The sequence below is a fragment of the Tauraco erythrolophus genome, chromosome 1 (assembly GCF_009769465.1).
Source record: "Tauraco erythrolophus isolate bTauEry1 chromosome 1, bTauEry1.pri, whole genome shotgun sequence".
Taxonomy (NCBI): Eukaryota; Metazoa; Chordata; class Aves; order Musophagiformes; family Musophagidae; genus Tauraco; species Tauraco erythrolophus.
The window spans coordinates 102,630,570-102,647,704 of record NC_141465.1 but is presented as its reverse complement, the minus strand read 5'-3'; the positions used below and the strand labels follow the sequence as shown (position 1 = coordinate 102,647,704).

Sequence of the window (17,135 nt, the reverse complement as noted above, 5' to 3'; positions counted from 1 at the left end):
CAAACATCATTGAGTAGGTAAAGCAAACTTTACCAGTGAACAGATGAGAAAAATTAGTTGCTTCCATGGCTACATACTTACGCTATTGTACGTGTGATGTTATGCCACCGGACACACAATAATGATGCTTTCACAATCGCTATTCATTAGCTTCACTCATTTTACGGCATTTTCCAGAAACACAACTGGCTGAAGTTAATTTGTTGAACTTTTTAATTTGTTAATTTGTCAAATTTGTTAATCGGTCAGTAGTCTGCTCTGAAAAAGAGGGACAAAGCAGAACTAGAGCCTGGTTTTATTTATTAAGAAGGACAATCTCTCTCATAACTGAAAGCCAGAAAAAAGTGTTTCATCCAAAATAATCAGATTTAAATAATTAGATCAGGAAGAAAATTATCAACAATGCAATCTCACAAAAATAAAACCCGTACCTCCTACAAAGACACGTGAAGTTAATTTTTAAGAACAGAACAAGTAGCCATCTTTAATGCATTTGTTTCAACTGACACTTTAGAATAGCTCTTTATATGTCATTTTACTCAGGTAAAAAAAGGTTAATCATATGAAAACAGTTAGTTCAAAATCATTACAGAGAACGTTTTTGCTACCTACCATGCATATCAATTTTGCTTTTGAACAGTGTCTCAGATCACTAACCAGACTCCACTTAAGAAAATGAGGAACAACCTCACCATCTCACTTTTCCCAAAATGAAAACCTTAATGATTTTTTTTTTTCTAATACATACTGGTATTTCAGAGAAAGGAATAACAAACTTTAAGTGTGCATTAATGGGTGGCTACTCTTTTAACAAAAAACTGCTAAGCTACTGCATAGGAATGAAGTCCATTAAATTAAAATTTCTTGTATTAGAGCATTAGTTAAATGTCTCAAGCACAGTACTCATATAGTGCATGCCCATTCCCAGGCAGGTTTTTCCCTGCAGCCTTTTTTGCTTTATCCAGTCAAGCTGTCAGATGTTCTGCCACTCTAATTGTCAGGAAATCTCTAAATTACCTAAAGTTAGTATTTTCTTCCCGGGTCAACTTAAACTTTTTTCATATATCCTTAATGAAAGTAAAGGAATTGTGACAAAGCAGGAGGAACTTGATAAAAAACAAATAATTCATATTCTTTCTCCCTTTCAAGGAAAAAATCCATATAATCTAGACATCCATCACTGGATGAATAGACAAATGCACGTTCTGGTGGATAATATGAGGTTGGATGCTTTAATTATTTAACTGCTCTTAGCCACTTTCCTCTGGCTAAGTAACTTAGGAAATGGGATATCTAAATTTTGTATTTGTAACACTTCAGCAAGTTGTTTGTTGTACCTCAAACGATATGAGTTTGGATGCTAGAAAGTTTTTAAGTCTTGCAGTGAATCCACTAGACTGTCTCATCTCATCATCATCCTCTTAGGAGAATTAATTAATCTGCAGCCAACTTACTGGTAGGAATTCACAGCAGCCAAGTGCCCCAAATAGCATCTACTCTCAGCTGTCAATTAAAATGTGTTCTCTTTAAAGTCAGAGATCCATGGCCCCAGTATTCCCCAAAGCCAGCACTAGGTTGCTAGGGTGCTACATAAGGAGGTGTCTATGATACTTCGGAAAATGGAGCATAACACCAAGATGTGAAAATTACTGGAGAACTAAACTCAGTGTATCCATACAGAGCCATAAGCAAAGCGACTGTCATCAGGGGTAGAGTCCTCTTTGTTCCTTTCTATATCAGTCCTACACCAGGCTGACAGGACCGACCTGACCCAGACAACTGCTTTTTATAAAATCCATCTGAACTACACGCCACATGGACCTACCTCCTTCACTGCCACTGCTATGAAAACCCCTGCACCACTCCAGCTGCTATGGAATAAACGTAGTCTGTAACTTGAAGTAAAAGCATGTCCAAATAATTATTTGACAATTTCAGAGATCTTTTAAGATTTAAAAGAACTAACTCTAACCAAGACTCTTCCTTCGTATCTCCAAGCCTCATATATGCAGTTAATGGAAACTGCAGTCTGTAGTCCCGTTAGTCGTTTTGGTCCGAGTTCTACCTCTTGAACTGCACTCACGAATAAACCCTACTATTTCACAAATGAACAGATTCAAGTGTAAGGTGACACCAAAAACTTGCCATGCAGTGTCTGCCATGCTTCCTGTGCCTCAATACATTGTGACAGATTTTCTGGCAAAGGTCAAGTCTTCATCAATGAGGAAGAAACCCTGTATTTAAGACTATTTTTTAAATTTTAAAAAGCTCCGAAAGTTTAAGGAAAGAAGCAACTACTTCTGAAGAAAAACCAAAGGCAGTAGGAGAACATTTTCAAAGCTTGTAATGGATCATAATTCAGTAAAAATACACTAAAATTGATACATAGAATCATAGAATATCTCGAGTTAGAAGGGACCCGTAAGGATCACAAAGTCCAACTCCCTGCTCCTCACAGGAGCATAACTGTACATAACTTCACATAACTGTAAAAGATTTCAGTTTGCTTTTAAACAATCTCAAACTTTTAATTATGACAATAAATAGGAACAATCAATGCAGTGTTAAAAAACCGAGCAGAGCAAATAGATACAAAAGCTGTTGCACAATGTATCTGCTGAATCTCTTATGACCCAGGGCTTCGGATTTCAATTATTGGCAGTGGATTCCAACATGTCTTTTGCTTCATTTATTTTTGTTGCTAAGTAAGGTGATCCACCTGAGAAGAAAAAGGTGAAAGGAATACCATTTACATGTCAGTATTAAGTATCAAACTACTTCATTTGCAGCATCCCCTTATTACTCACTTTCATTAACTCCTCCTTCCTAAACAGATCCTTTTCATACAACTGCTTAAAAAAAATGACCCTGATATGAAGTAAACTAATTGATAAGGAACCATGAGAAACATAATCAAAACTGAAGTCACCGAAGAATAACACTGAACAATTTGTCTCAGAGAGAGAAGACTGAAATCACTTTACACCGGTGTGATTTACACTTGCAGTGCACTGCTGCTGCAAAAGTATGCAAGGTCAGCTGTCTTGAACATTCATCCAAAGCTAATAGCTACTATTCTACCCACCCCAAAACCTAAGAGGTAAAATTTTACAAATAATTTTGACAAAGAATCATTAGGTGCATGCACATGGACCCAAGGCCTCTCCTGTGCTACATGTCTGGAATTACCAGCCAGAAACCATCACATTAAAGCTATTTAAACATGGTACGCCTTCTAACTCCTAGTCCTGAACACTGTCATTGCTTCATGCTCCATCTAACAATCTGATTACAGTTCAGCAGTCTTTTTGTGTTTGTTTTTTTAACTCTCCCCTTGAGTGCCAACCATCTGCCTACAGTCACCAAAAACAACATTACAAGGTCTGTATCAGTAATTTACCACTTACTATAATACACCTGTATTTTTCACATGAAAACGTGATTCCAGCAGTACCATGCTCTGAATAGCCTTTTCCAAGGCATCTACTCAATAATAATTTTTCAGTCATCATTTCAGTCATTCTACTTCTTCATCAGAAAAGATAATGATAGAAGAAAAAGGCAGAACTAGTTACAGACGCATATATAGAAAAACAAATAGCCAAGGCTTGCTTAAAGACTACTTTAGGGTATTTCTGCAGGAATCCAAAGAATTTTAAAGTCAATTCATGGTGTAATAAAACAACTTAAAAAAGTAATGGAGTTCTCTTGTTTATGTTTTGGTTTTGTTTGAACATAGCCCTAATAGGTAAGACATACTGGAGGAAAGTGAGGCAGGGCAGGGGAAGGGTAGAGTACTGGCTACGGGAAAAAGAATTTTTTTTTTCTTTTTTTAAATCAATTGGCTTTTTAGCCAGGAATAGGATTTACTACATGAGTATTGCTTCTTTCAAAGAGTAGACAAGAGGATCAAACAAACAGTAAAGACTACAAATTGCAATAAACAACGTATCCCGAGTAATTTTTAAACGTGTGTTGATTTTCTACATGTCTAGAGTGCAGGATCTTAAAGTAAATTCAAATCTGCTGAAAGTGTTTTCACTACATTTACATCCTTAAGTGCCATATTAATTTTGTAGCCCTCCAATGAGAGAAAATTCAATCTCATGATTGCCTAAGTGTTTGTTTATAATTAGGGCAAGTCCAACAGGCTTCTCTCTCCCTCTTCTTCTGCGAGCAAGTATTCTTTCACAAAATCAGTAACTGATAAATTAACATACAATGTATCAATATAAAAACCATTTTAAAACTGAACTGTAAAGGTTAATAAGCAACCATTTTAGTAGTGCTCACTGGGGATGTTATTATGCAAAGTGCTATATATGTCTTATTTATTTATTTATAATAATTCTCTCTCCAACATTTTGGATCTCAGATAACATATGTAACTTCAAAAATCTGTAATTATTGCCCTTTCTTCTATCAACTCCAGCTGGTAAAATATTATTTTAAAATAACATTCTAATGTTGAATGTTATTTTAAAAGCACATCTGTGCTACCCACAGCCAGAAGAAATCAAGATACATACATAAGCAAACAAGTCTCTCTGTGCTGCCACATGTTCAGGATTACTCCAGGCCCTCGCTCTGCAGCTGAAGACATTACACAAGGTTTTTTTCCATGGCCATGCCAGAAGAGCTGCAGGGGCAGCACAGAGGCAAAAATCCCTTCAACTGGTGTTCCTACTGAGAAAATGCTCCATCTTAATAGCACACAGTGCCCAGCTGCAGGTGCATTACAACTGTAAGAGTGGGTCGTTAAAATGTACGATCTTCCTAAAGGGAACTGCCTCTTTAGGACTACTCAACATCCACACGGAGATTCATGGTTCTGGCTCACATCTCTAAGTACTGCTATAATAAACTTAGAAGTTCATTACCAAAAAAAATTTGACCTAATAGGTACTCTAGTGGTTAATAGGCCTCTGACTATCATAATATATTAGAAATGCAGAAGATAATTTCTTTTCTATGTCTGTACAGCTTATATACTATAAAAAGTGTAAAAAATGAAAATGTGAAATCGAATAAGCAGGATAACTTTGGAATTAAACTGAGGCGTGAAGACAGCAAAAAGAATCAACTAAACACTTCCCATGGTCAGTGGTCACAGTTATTTTTTCCTTCTCTTAAGATGGGGTGCTGGCAGGGAGCCCTGTAATTCTGTCAAAAAGATAGAAAAACCCTTCGATTTCCCCTTTTGACTTCTGAAATACAGTGCAACTCTTCACCATCTGTTATTTTAAAGTAGAAACAGCAATGAACATATGGGCTTTCTTTCTCAACCAGCTGTAGTGTAGTTAAAGTTATAATAATAGCCTTTCTGTAAGATAAATTTACATTAAAAACCCGGCCAGTAAAGCAACAGGGCCCAGCTTTACATTTTTTCCAAGTTAATTCCAGGAAGTCTGAAATTCATCAATGATGTACTTAGTGACTGCAGAACATTTTCCCACAGAAAGATACTTTCAGACCTGTGACTGGTCCATTTCAGTTCAAAACAGGAATGTCAGTTCAATTTAAAAATGTTGTAACTAATTTTTCCTTGTTTTTGAAGAAGTTTTTTTTGAAGTGCGGAAGACTGGTCCCTGAGGTCATCATTTTAACTGAAGAAGTACAACTCTAAAAAATAATATTAAAGAAAGAGGGGTAAAGCTGTGGTTCATAAAGCCTAGTTCATTTAAAAGAGGACACATGGATACTCAAGTCTATAAATAAACAACATACATTTGCACTCAGCGTGGTTATTTACACAATCAGTAAACCTAAAGGATCTCATTTAACCAGAGGTGGAAAGGAAGAGGCTTAAGAAAAGTAATAATTATTTACCTTTATCAGGATGATTCAAAATCATGATTCTTCTATGGGCTGTTCTGATTTTGGCCTTGCTAGCAGATGGACTGCAAATACAAATTGAAGTGCTCACCATAAACGCCACTGCACTCAGGCTATAAATTAACAGTTTTTACTGGCTTCAAAAATAATTAAAACTTGAGATTTTCACCATCTTGTGGACAAAACATAAAACTGCATCTCCGAGGAAGTGACAATAACAAAGGTATGTATGACACACTGAGAAGGACCTTTTTAAAAAGCCTGTATATTTGACACAAACAAGTATCTTTCAGTTTTTTTTTTTTTTTAAAACACAATACAGTCACTCATTTAAAATAAACAATTCAGGGAAAAAAAAAAAAAGAAAAGGAAAAACCTTAGCAGCTCTAGCTGTATCTAGCTGGTTATTCTTATCATTAAACACAGAAAACCCATTTTTTCCTCCTAGAAAATAAGTACTTATATGACCAGTGACAAAACAACAACTATTTCATATTATCACATTTCATTCTACTGTAAATATTTTTATAGCTGCCATAAAGAGTTCTTCTTTCTGCTGGGGCCTGAAAAAATCCCTGCATTTGTTATTTTTGCAGAGCTGTTCAATGTGTTACATTCAGGGACATACTGATTTACAAGTGCTACACAATGTTGTTTCCTTCAACGACAGATACATAAAATATGCACTTGGCCTAAATTAAATATGTACCTTACCAAACAAATAACCACTTATAGATGCAGTATGCCAAAATAGTAAGGCTATCACGTGCAAAAAGACAGTTTGCATGGTTTAGGTTTTCATAATTTGTTAGCATGTGGAAAACACTGCCTCATTTCTGCTTCAGGTGACTTGTTAATCAGTGATGATTTAATTAATTAATCTTTTTGCAGATACGGTTTGAATGCAAGGTATCAGCCTAACTACATTCCCAAGGTAAACAACCTCTAATTATTATTCTGTCACAGGGAAATTAGGATATGTTGCAAAAATAGTTCATAGAACTGCATAAGAAAAGAATACTTCAATGAAACAGAAAGTAGAAGAGAAAATAAGAATTAAACAGAGGCTAAAAGGCCTTGAACTATGTAACTACGAAAATGAAACAATTTGTTACCAGACAGCTAAAAATAACAATCATCTATATTTTAATCTGTAAAGCTATTGTTTAATAATAATAAAGGTGAGTTGATATACTACATTTAGAAATTCAGATGGTCAAAGCATGTGTGGAAAAGCTGCACTTGCATTTTACGGAAAAATCACACATTCTGCTCTGAGAAGCAATTGTGAAAATGGTGTTTTACATCAGATTTGCTTACTTTACGAGATACTGCTTATCCCACAGTCAGACTGGTCTCTAAAGATTCTTAACCACTATTAAAAAAACCTTGAATGTCAAAATTACATTTTCGTTGAACCAGTACAGCCTCACAACTTAAGTTACACCAAATTTGTGCTGCCTTCTAACATCACCAACTGGCTGAGAAGTCTGTCATCTTGGTGGGAACTGTCAACACACTGGAGGGCAGGGCTTACATAAGGGGGAAAGCCAACTGTATCCTGGGCTGCATCCAAAGAAGCATGGCCAGCAGATCGAGGGAGGTGATTCTGCCCCTCCTTTCTGCTCTCATGAGATTCCACCTGGAATACTGCATTCAGCTCTGGAGTCCCCAACACAAGAAGGACATGGAGCTGCTGGAGCGGGGCCAGAGGAGGGCCACGAAGATGATATGAGGGCTGGAGCACCTCTCCTATGAAGACAGGCTGAGAGAGTTGGGGCTCTTCAGCCTGGAGAAGAGAAGGCTCTGGGGTGATCTTATAGCAGCCTTCCAGTACTTAAAGGGGGCCTACAGGAAAGCTGGAGAGGGACTTTTTCCAAGGGCGTGTAGTGATAGAACAAGGGGTAACGGATTTAAACTGAAAGAGGGCAGATTTAGATTAGACATAAAGAAGAAATTTTTCACTCTGAGGGTGGTGAGGCACTGGAACAAGTTTCCCAGAGAAGTTGTGGATGCCCCATCCCTGGAAGTGTTCAAGGCCAGGCTGGATGAGGCTTTGGGCAACCTGGTGTAGTGGAGTGTTTCCCTGCCCATGGCAGAGGGGTTGGAACTAGATATCTTTGAGGTCCCTTCCAACCCAAACCATTCTATGATTCTATGATAAAGAACATGGCTCCAGGCTCTTCCACACTCATGCATGGTTGGAGGTTGAGAGAAAATGGGCAAAAATTGAAAAGGGAGGTGTGGGCTGGACATAATACTTTTTCACGCCTAAGACAGTCCAGCAGTGACACAGATTGCCCAGAGAGGATGTACATCCTCCATCCTTGGGAGTCTTTCAAGATCTGCTGGATACAGTCCCAAGTAACCTGCTCCAATCTCACTGGTGGCCCTGTTTCAAGCAGCAGGTACAACTAGAGACCTCCTGTGGTCCCTCCCTACTTGAGTGGTCTTATGATCATATGATATACCTGTGCAGTGAGCTGTGTTTAAAAATCACATGAAAGTAACTTAAAAAAAACCCCAAACGCTACAATTATTAAACCTTTAAATATATTTGTGTTTGTACATTTATACAATGTACTATATGCTTTTTTAATGTAGTAGTGTAATTTTTTTGGTTATTTCACTTATGTTTTAAGAATAATGATTTAAACATTTTTACTAATGCATATATGTATCTTGTAACTTAACAAACAATTAAATATTTCCTATGGGAATAGAAAGTATGCATATTGTTTCATGGAAGAAATGGTACAATACAGAAAATTTTATTTATTTTTATCTAAAATTTTAACTTCTGATTTTCAGACAGATTTTCTAACTTCAGAAGTTCAGCATCAGGGATTTGATAGTTGTCAACCATTATACTTAGGACAGTTATTTTGCTAGCATCAATTTTGTCTGATGTTTGGAAAACATTCTTTAACATTTTCACCTTCCATGTCATCTCAGACGTTTCCCTATGTCTCTCATCAGCAGTTTCTTCTACAGAGAACATAGTTGTTAAAATTAGTGCTAAGTTTATACCAAATTTCAGTAATCAGTGTTGCTTCGTAACAACTAATGCAAAAACAATAAAACTTAAAATCAGACACTATTTCCAATACAGTACTTTGTAGCTTTGGATATCTTTTACATAGTTTAAATGCAAACAATGCACATGCACGTTTCTACCAAAACTCTGACAACCTTTCAAGACTATTATTAAAAAATAACATTGGAATGTGTAATGGGCCAATATATTTGAGATTTAAAAGCTGCCATTAAATGCTCACCTTTTTCATGGCTTGTATTTATTATTTATACTGCCTATGCATACTCAGCACTTGAAATAACGAAGGAAGTTTTGCCTCAGAATTTAATATGACTTGAAAGTGATGATACAGGGGACAAGTATTACGATAATAAGATGAGGGCCTAGGCAGATCTAGTTTGTGTACTTGTGCATACCCTGGCATTTTCCATAATGCTTAAACTCACTTGCCTTTTTTTTTTTTCCAGTGGCATTTTTATACATATATATAAAATACAGCAAGCAATCAGCTTAAACTGGTCTAGAAAAGCATTTTAAACAATATGAAAATTTCCTATAAAATTGTTAGCCACGCTTCCATAGAATTAAAGGTTCAATCCGTTAAACCTTAAGAAGAACCTCCTCAAATCTGATCAAGAGTGATATTTGCAAGACTTCCTCCAAACACATGAAGCACTGTCACTATTCTCATCGCAGATTCAAGCTATTAAAAATTAAAAGGGACTGATTTCAAATGTGATGAAACTTCAGACACGTACCCGAGCAGTGTTCAGGCTAGGCATTGCCACTGTAAACACATTTAATAAGCTGCAGCGTGCTACTCTGGAATATCACTGAATTTGCCCTTATCAAGTGAAAATGTTAATACATTATCAAACTTAAAGGTCAAAGGAAATATTTCTGACGAGCATTCCTATAAATCTCCTCTTCAGTGTGCAAGTATGAAATATTTCCAATACACATAATATTTTATTTTACGATTTCTTAAAATGAATGCTAAATCTGCATAATTTCCATTACGTTAGAAGTAAATGCAAATAGCACATTGAAACAGGATTTTAAATCTCAGTTTTCATCATCTGAAATAGTTTCTTTTGGGGATAATTAGAGCCATCCTCTTTTTTTTTTTAAACCTTAAAATTCAGAACTGATGTAAGCCATAAAGAATAAATCTACTACCTAAGGTCAGATCTGTTCCTCTCATCTGGAAAGCCCTGAAGCTCACCACTTTACAGAAAACACTAAAGTGTGTGCTACCAGTGGCCATTCAAATGCTTTTTTCAAAAATGTACTGAAAAATTCATTGATTCTTCAGCCTGGAAATGACTTTCCATACCTACTCTAAATGATGCGTCTCTCCAAGTATTTTTGTTTGGAATATGCTGCAACTTTTTTAATCCAGACAAATCAAACAGTGGAGAAAGAAAAAAAAAATAATTACTGACTTATAGAAAAAAAATGAGCAAGATTATATTAATAAATGACGAAAGCAAATCAATCTACAATATTACTTATCTCGAGGGGTTTTCTGGAGTCCAGGCCATGTGATCACACTAATTAGCACAATATGTGCTATTCTGATTATTTCTAGAGCACCAATTCTCTACTGCAATATGTTACCATGCCTTCAAGCCAAACACAAGTAGCATGTTTTATTAGCATTTTATTGTTTGCTTTTTAGCTTAAGCAGAATATTAGAATGGTTTATAAACCATTAGAAGTCTTTTAAAAAAAAAGTTACGATATTTAAGGGTATTCCATGTCCTCGCGATGTGCATTTTCTTCATTCAGTACTTACCAAACAAAAACATATTAATGTAACACAACTTACCTTACACCTAAAATAAGACTAGCTTCTCGCCTACTCATTTTCTGTTCAAATCCTCCTTTATAGTACAATGAAAGACTCTAAAAAGAAAGCAAAAACAAGCAGTAATTAGTTTCATGCACAAGGTGCCATGACCTAAATCGTATTTATATGACCTCATTCAGAGCATTACATTCATCTATAATTTATTTTGAAGGCATGGAATGACTACAAACCAGATAATATGAAAGGATTTCTCCCGAGCATTAGCACATACAAAAACCAACTTAAAAACAACTATCCATGTTTTTACACTCTTCTACTGCTAATAAGAGATATTAATAGCTACAACCATTAAAATCCTGCCTTCAGGCTAAAGAGTGCAGAATCAAAGTACATACTAGCATGGAGGGGTACAGTGGGTGTGTTGAGAAGGGCAGTGGAGGGAAAGGGGGGAACTTGTTTAGAACAGCTTTGGTACCACTGCACTGGAAAACGGCAAAAGTTGCAATATTTTGGCATCCAAGGAGTTACAATCAGTCTGAAGTCCAGATATTTCTACAAAGAAAGTAGGTAAAAACAACTATAAAAGCATAAGAATAGATATAGATAATATACTGATGAAGAGTCAACATGTTTTTTCACATGAAGGAATGTTACTTCAAAAACATATGTCAAGGAATACGACAGGAACTCTGAAAAATAAACAAAGAAAAACAAAAAGGCTTAGCATGAAGCCACAATATCTACTTTATGAAATCACTGAGCTGAAGAACACTGGAAAGTAGCAGGGTATATGGGGAAATTCTAACCAACTTTTGCCTTTTCATCCTTCCCTAGACACTGATGATGATGATGATGAAGAAGATTAGATACAGGATCTGGGGTTGGTCTTCATAAAACTCATTGACATGTGAGACTTTAGCCACTGTTTTGAGAAGGGGAAAAAAAAACACAAGTGGGAAAAGAACATTAAAAAGGAGATGGAGATGAGAGTAAATCATTATAACAATTAATTGTCATAGGGAATGAAAGTATATTTGTCAATCAAACATATTTTAAATAAAAAAATAATTTTTAAAAAAGTTACTGAACCACCACTGATGGTTAGCAGTGACCTCCTCGATGTAAATCTTTCTGTAAGAAGAATTAGGGACCAGCCCATAGTCTAACCTGCACATAAGTACAGGCTGGGCGAAGAATGGATTGAGAGCAGCCCTGAGGAAAAGGACTTGGGAGTGCTGGTGGATGAGAAGCTCAACATGAGCCGGCAATGTGCGCTGGCAGCCCAGAAAGCAAATCGTAACCTGGGCTGCATCAAAAGAAGTGTGGCCAGCAGATCGAGAGAGGTGATTCTGCCCCTCTACTCAGCTCTCGTGAGACCCTACCTGGAATACTGCGTCCAGCTCTGGAGTCTCCAGCACAAGAAGGACATGGAACTACTGGAGTGGGTTCAGAGGAGGGCCACAAAGATGATTCGAGGGCTGAAGCACTTCTCCTATGAAGACAGGCTGAGAGAGTTGGGGCTCTTCAGCCTGGAGAAGAGAAGGCTCCGGGGTGATCTTATTGCAGCCTTCTAGTACCTGAAGGAGGCCTACAGGAAAGCTGGAGACTGGCTTTTGAGAAGGGTGTGTAGTGATAGGACAAGGGGTAACGGATTTAAACTGAAAGAGGGCAGATTTAGGTTACATATAAGGAAGAAATTTTTCACTCTGAGGGTGGTGAGGCACTGGAACAGGTTGCCCAGAGAAGCTGTGGATGCCCCATCCCTGGAAGTGTTCAAGGCCAGGTTGGATGAGGCTTTGGGCAGCCTGGTGTAGTGGAGGGTTTCCCTGCCCATGGCAGGGGGGTTGGAACTAGACGATCTTTGAGGTCCCTTCCAACCCAAACCATTCTATGATTCTATGATCCTATGTCTCAGAGGCAACAGATGTAGCTCCAAGACAGTCTGCCTTTGATAACTGGCATGCAGAAATCACTCAACAAGACTGAAGTTTTTATCCCAATGCAAAACCTATCAACTAGGGAAAAATAAGCTTATTTTGTTGCTATCAAAGGGAAGTCTGGCCTGAGAGATAAAATTATTTTTAATGTTCCTTTTACCCCCAAGTAAAAATGTCCCTGGCCCTTAACAAAACACATTTCTCATTAAGTATATCCATTCATGTTCAGTGACAATTTCACCTTATGTTTACAACACAAACTCTCTCTTATGTAATATCAAAAGCATTAAAGCATTTAAAGGGCTCTGTCTACGATATATAAGCAAAGCCTTTAAGTTAGCTGAGGAGTGACATTCACTCAAAAGTACGGTTCAGAAATACTTCACTTATTGCTACCATGAAGTTATACACAGCCACAGAAAATATTTTTTTGGTGTGCTGCTATGATCTGAAACCAATTTTCTTTCTTCTTCCCACCCCAAACCATGCATGGAATAACCACTACTATAACACTACAGGTACCAAAGCTGAAGTAACTGTGGACGTGTCATGCCTACAACAAAAAATCCATCGGGGAACGACTGCAATAGCTACAGGGTAACACAGAGCAGGTCTGTAATAGTGGACACTGACATTACAGGTTAGAATATGTACCAGTAAGGGAACACACAGGGCTTCTCCAGTTCTCCGAGAGGAAATTATGCTAATGATTTAATGGCTACCAGATAACACCCTTGAGGAGGTAGAACTGCACAGAAATTTGCGATGATGCCAAACAATTACTACAGCCAGAAGAGAGCGCACACTTTAATGTCCTCTGAAAGATTTTCCAGAACTTCTCCCAAAGCAGCTTAGGTGCAAGACGGATTTCTGAGAAGGTTAATTCTTCTCTGCCCTTCAATCCTAGCATATAACTCTAATACAAGAGGACACTGGTTCACTATTCATGTAGAGAAGAGCAATATTTGAATTATCTCTAACACAGCTAGTCTCTGTTCTTGGTAGCTTTCACCTAAAATACTATTTGAAGTAAGAGAATAGGGAGGGACAGCTATAGGCTTAAATTCAGAAATACTTTTTCATGGCTTTAAAGCCTACTTCCTTGACACTGTTCTGTCCTTGGGAACCCTTGATTTGGTTCACTTCTAAGAGGAATGAAAAAAGAAATTCTCTTGTCTGTGCCCTTTGGCACGTAAACAAAAACAGTTTGTCAAATTGGTCATCAAGAAAAAGCATTCTGCCTCAGCAGTGAAGCATGTAGCAAGAACGATCATTTCTCATTGGTTAGAATAAGGGGAAGAAACATTGAGTCTTCATTTTAGGAAATATTGGTAAATGTCTGGTTCCCTAAAGAAACAACTTTTGCACATTAGTCAAATTAAAGCATTTTTTTTTCTAGTTGTAAATTCTAAGTAATGGCTGCAACAAAATGAAACAATACTCAAGATATTTTTATTTTATGAGAACTCCTTGATGAGCAGGCAGTTCTAGACACATGATCATTTATGAACTACAGCTATCACAAACAAATTCTGTAGTGAAAAAAATAAACTCATCAAAATGAGCTCTCCATTTCTTCATATTATTTGGGGTGCAGGGAGGGGCTAGCATTCAATTTGCTTAATTTCCTTGCATATTGTTACTGTTCAGCAACTTATACACACAAATTCTGCTTCCTGAACAAATGCTATTAATAGGTTTGGGGGGCAGGGGGGGAACAGAAAACAGCTGGATTTGCTCTGCAAATGTCTATTCACTCTTGTAAGTTTTCACAAAAGCAGTCAGCTAAGAAAAGCCAATCCACTTGGACCATGACATCTTCAAGATACTTTCTGTGCCATAGCACAGGGAAAGCATAATCATTGTTTCCATGCCAAGTAAGAGATATTCAAAACCCTGTAACCGAGACCACAGATATCATAGATTTTTCTAGGTTGAAAAAGACCTTAGAGATCATCCAGTCCAACCATCCCTAATCCCCATTAAACCATATCCCTAAGTAGTTCATCCACCCTTTTCTTAAACACATCCAGGGATGGGGACTCAACCACCTCCCTGGGCAGCCTATTCCAGTGGCTGACAACCCTTTCAGAGAAGAAATACTTTCTAACATCCAACCTGAATCTCCCCTGATTAAGCTTATGCCCATTTCCTCTTGTTCTATCACCCAACACTAATGTAAAGAGCCCTTCCCCCACCTCCCCGCCATCTTTTCTCAAGTATTTATAGGCCGTAATCAGGTCTCCCCTCAGCCTCCTCTTCTCCAGGCTAAACAGCCCCAACTCCCTCAGCCGCTCCTCATAAGTTTTATTTTCCAGCCCCTTGACCAGTTTAGTCGCCCTTCTTTGGACTCACTCCAGGAGCTCAATATCTCTTTTAAAGCGAGGGGCCCAAAACTGGACACAATATTCCAGGTGCAGCCTCACCAGTGCCGAGTACAGGGGCAGGATCACTTCCCTATTCCTGCTGGTTACACGCCAGTATCCCATTGGCCTTCTTGGCCACCTGGGCACACTGCTGGCTCATATCAAGCCGGTAGTCAACCAAGACCCCCAGGTCCTTCTCCGCCAGGCAGCTCTCCAGCCACTCTTCCCCGAGCCTATAGCGATGCTTTGGGTTTTTATACCCCAAGTGAAGGACTCTGCACTTGGCCTTATTAAAGCTCAAGTCATTGGCCTCAGCCCAACGATCCAGTCTGTTCAAATCCCTCTGAAGGGCCTCCCTACCCTCGAGCAGATCGACACAGCCTCCCAGCTTGGTGTCGTCCGCAAATTTACTGAGGGTACATTCAATCCCCTCATCCAGGTCATTGATAAAGATGTTAAACAGAACCGGACCCAGCACTGAGCCCTGGGGAACCCCACTGGTGACCGGCCTCCAGCCGGATTTAGCCCCATTTACCACCACTCTTTGGGCCCGGCCATCCAGCCAGTTTTTAACCCAAAGGAGGGTGTGCCTATCCAGGCCAGCAGTTATCAGTTTCTCAACCAGAACACTATGAGAAACTGTATCAAAGGCTTTACTGAGGTCCAGGAAAACTACATCCACAGCCCTTCCCTCGTCAACCAAAATACTATATCATATTATATGAAGTAGTGAAATTTTCTGAAAACTCTATGTGCTGTTCCACCACCAATACAGTCCTCCATTGAAAACGTAACAAACACTGGAAGATAAAAAAAAATACTGGGAGAAAAAAAATAGTCCAATAACAAGCTATTGAGAAGCTGTGTTATAACATAACCCACAATTTGCTAAGATCAACTTTAACTTCCTTAACTTTAATTAGAAAAGAAATTATGAAATGGACTGCAAATTGCTTTACTCTCTGCAAGTTTTGTTTCAATGAAGGACAAAAGAGATGGTCGTTACCCTTACCTCTCAATTCAGAGCTCCATGAGTATAAGAAGAATCAGATCCAATAAGGGAAACAGTGCAAAAATCTCTAATAAAGTGCAATAGAAGACACCCTTTTCTTCTGGAACAGAATTTTCAGGACTGTGGGATCTGAGTATTTTGACAGTTCATTTTGCCTAGAATTGCTGATTCTATCTTCAAAACCTTCTATCTTTCAACCTTCTATATCGATTCAACAAAGGTAATGAATGCTATAAAATACTTCCTTTTTTTTTTTAATTTCACATTATAATTAACAGCATTAAGGTCTGTCTGAAGAAGAAAAGCCAAATGACTGCTTAGCACTATGCACCTTCTACTGGCAACAAACTCTTGTCGCTACACACAGAAACAAAACAGCATCACTGGCATTTGTGACACCAGTAACAAAACTAGACTCAAACTAAAGAAGAGTTTCTCTGAAAATAAGCATTATGACTTGTGATAGAGGGGAAACAACAATGTCTCCCCCTATGTCTTTCTCCACTGAAAAAAAAGATAGTAGAAAACTTAAGAAGTAAATTACAGCAGCATTTACACTTCATATTTAAGAATATATATTTAACTGCCACAAGTTAAAAGTTAAATGCGAGGTGGAAATTCAGAATAAAACATAACACTTTTACTTGCCTTTACTTACTATTTTTGACTAAAAGATGAGCGCAGTTGTTGACCGTACATGTTATTTATTTAGGTAAGTAAACAGAAAGTGCCAAATACTCAGGATACAGCAAGCAGGCATTTCAAATGATCGCTTAGTAATTGCTCAACTTGACCTTACCCAAATCATTTACTAGCAAGCAAGAAGAAAGGATAAACAGCATCTGGATTACCTTGTGTGACTGCAACCAACAGGAACTGTGATTTCTACTGCAAACAGCGGGGGGGAGAACTGCAGAGAGAACAAGCCAGCTTTTAAACAGGCAGCTGCTTCACAGTCTCTCAAAAAAAGGTGACGAGGGAGAGACAGGGTTTGATTCTAGAAAGCTAGAGTAACCACTGAAAATTATAGTGACCAAGTTAGGCACCTCAAAACACCACAGGAAACCAGAAATTAACACTAAGCCTAGACAGTAAACGTCACATGAGCTGCATCACTCCAAGCTCAGGATCGATG

General features: G+C 37.9%; 1 protein-coding gene across 1 annotated transcript in view; it reads right to left on the bottom strand.

Annotated features, from left to right (window-relative positions):
- Nucleotides 1-288: 288 nt before the first annotated feature.
- DNAJC15 (DnaJ heat shock protein family (Hsp40) member C15) overlaps nt 289-17,135 on the bottom strand; it is a 31,082-nt gene continuing 14,235 nt past the window's right edge. Inside the window, exons 4-6 of the mRNA XM_086611863.1 lie at nt 10,704-10,780; nt 5,830-5,900; nt 289-2,719 (exon numbers count right to left, since the gene is read on the bottom strand). Coding sequence (XP_086467989.1) covers nt 2,649-2,719; nt 5,830-5,900; nt 10,704-10,780 — 219 coding nt within the window. The 3' untranslated portion in view covers nt 289-2,648. The remainder of the gene's footprint in view (nt 2,720-5,829; nt 5,901-10,703; nt 10,781-17,135) is intronic.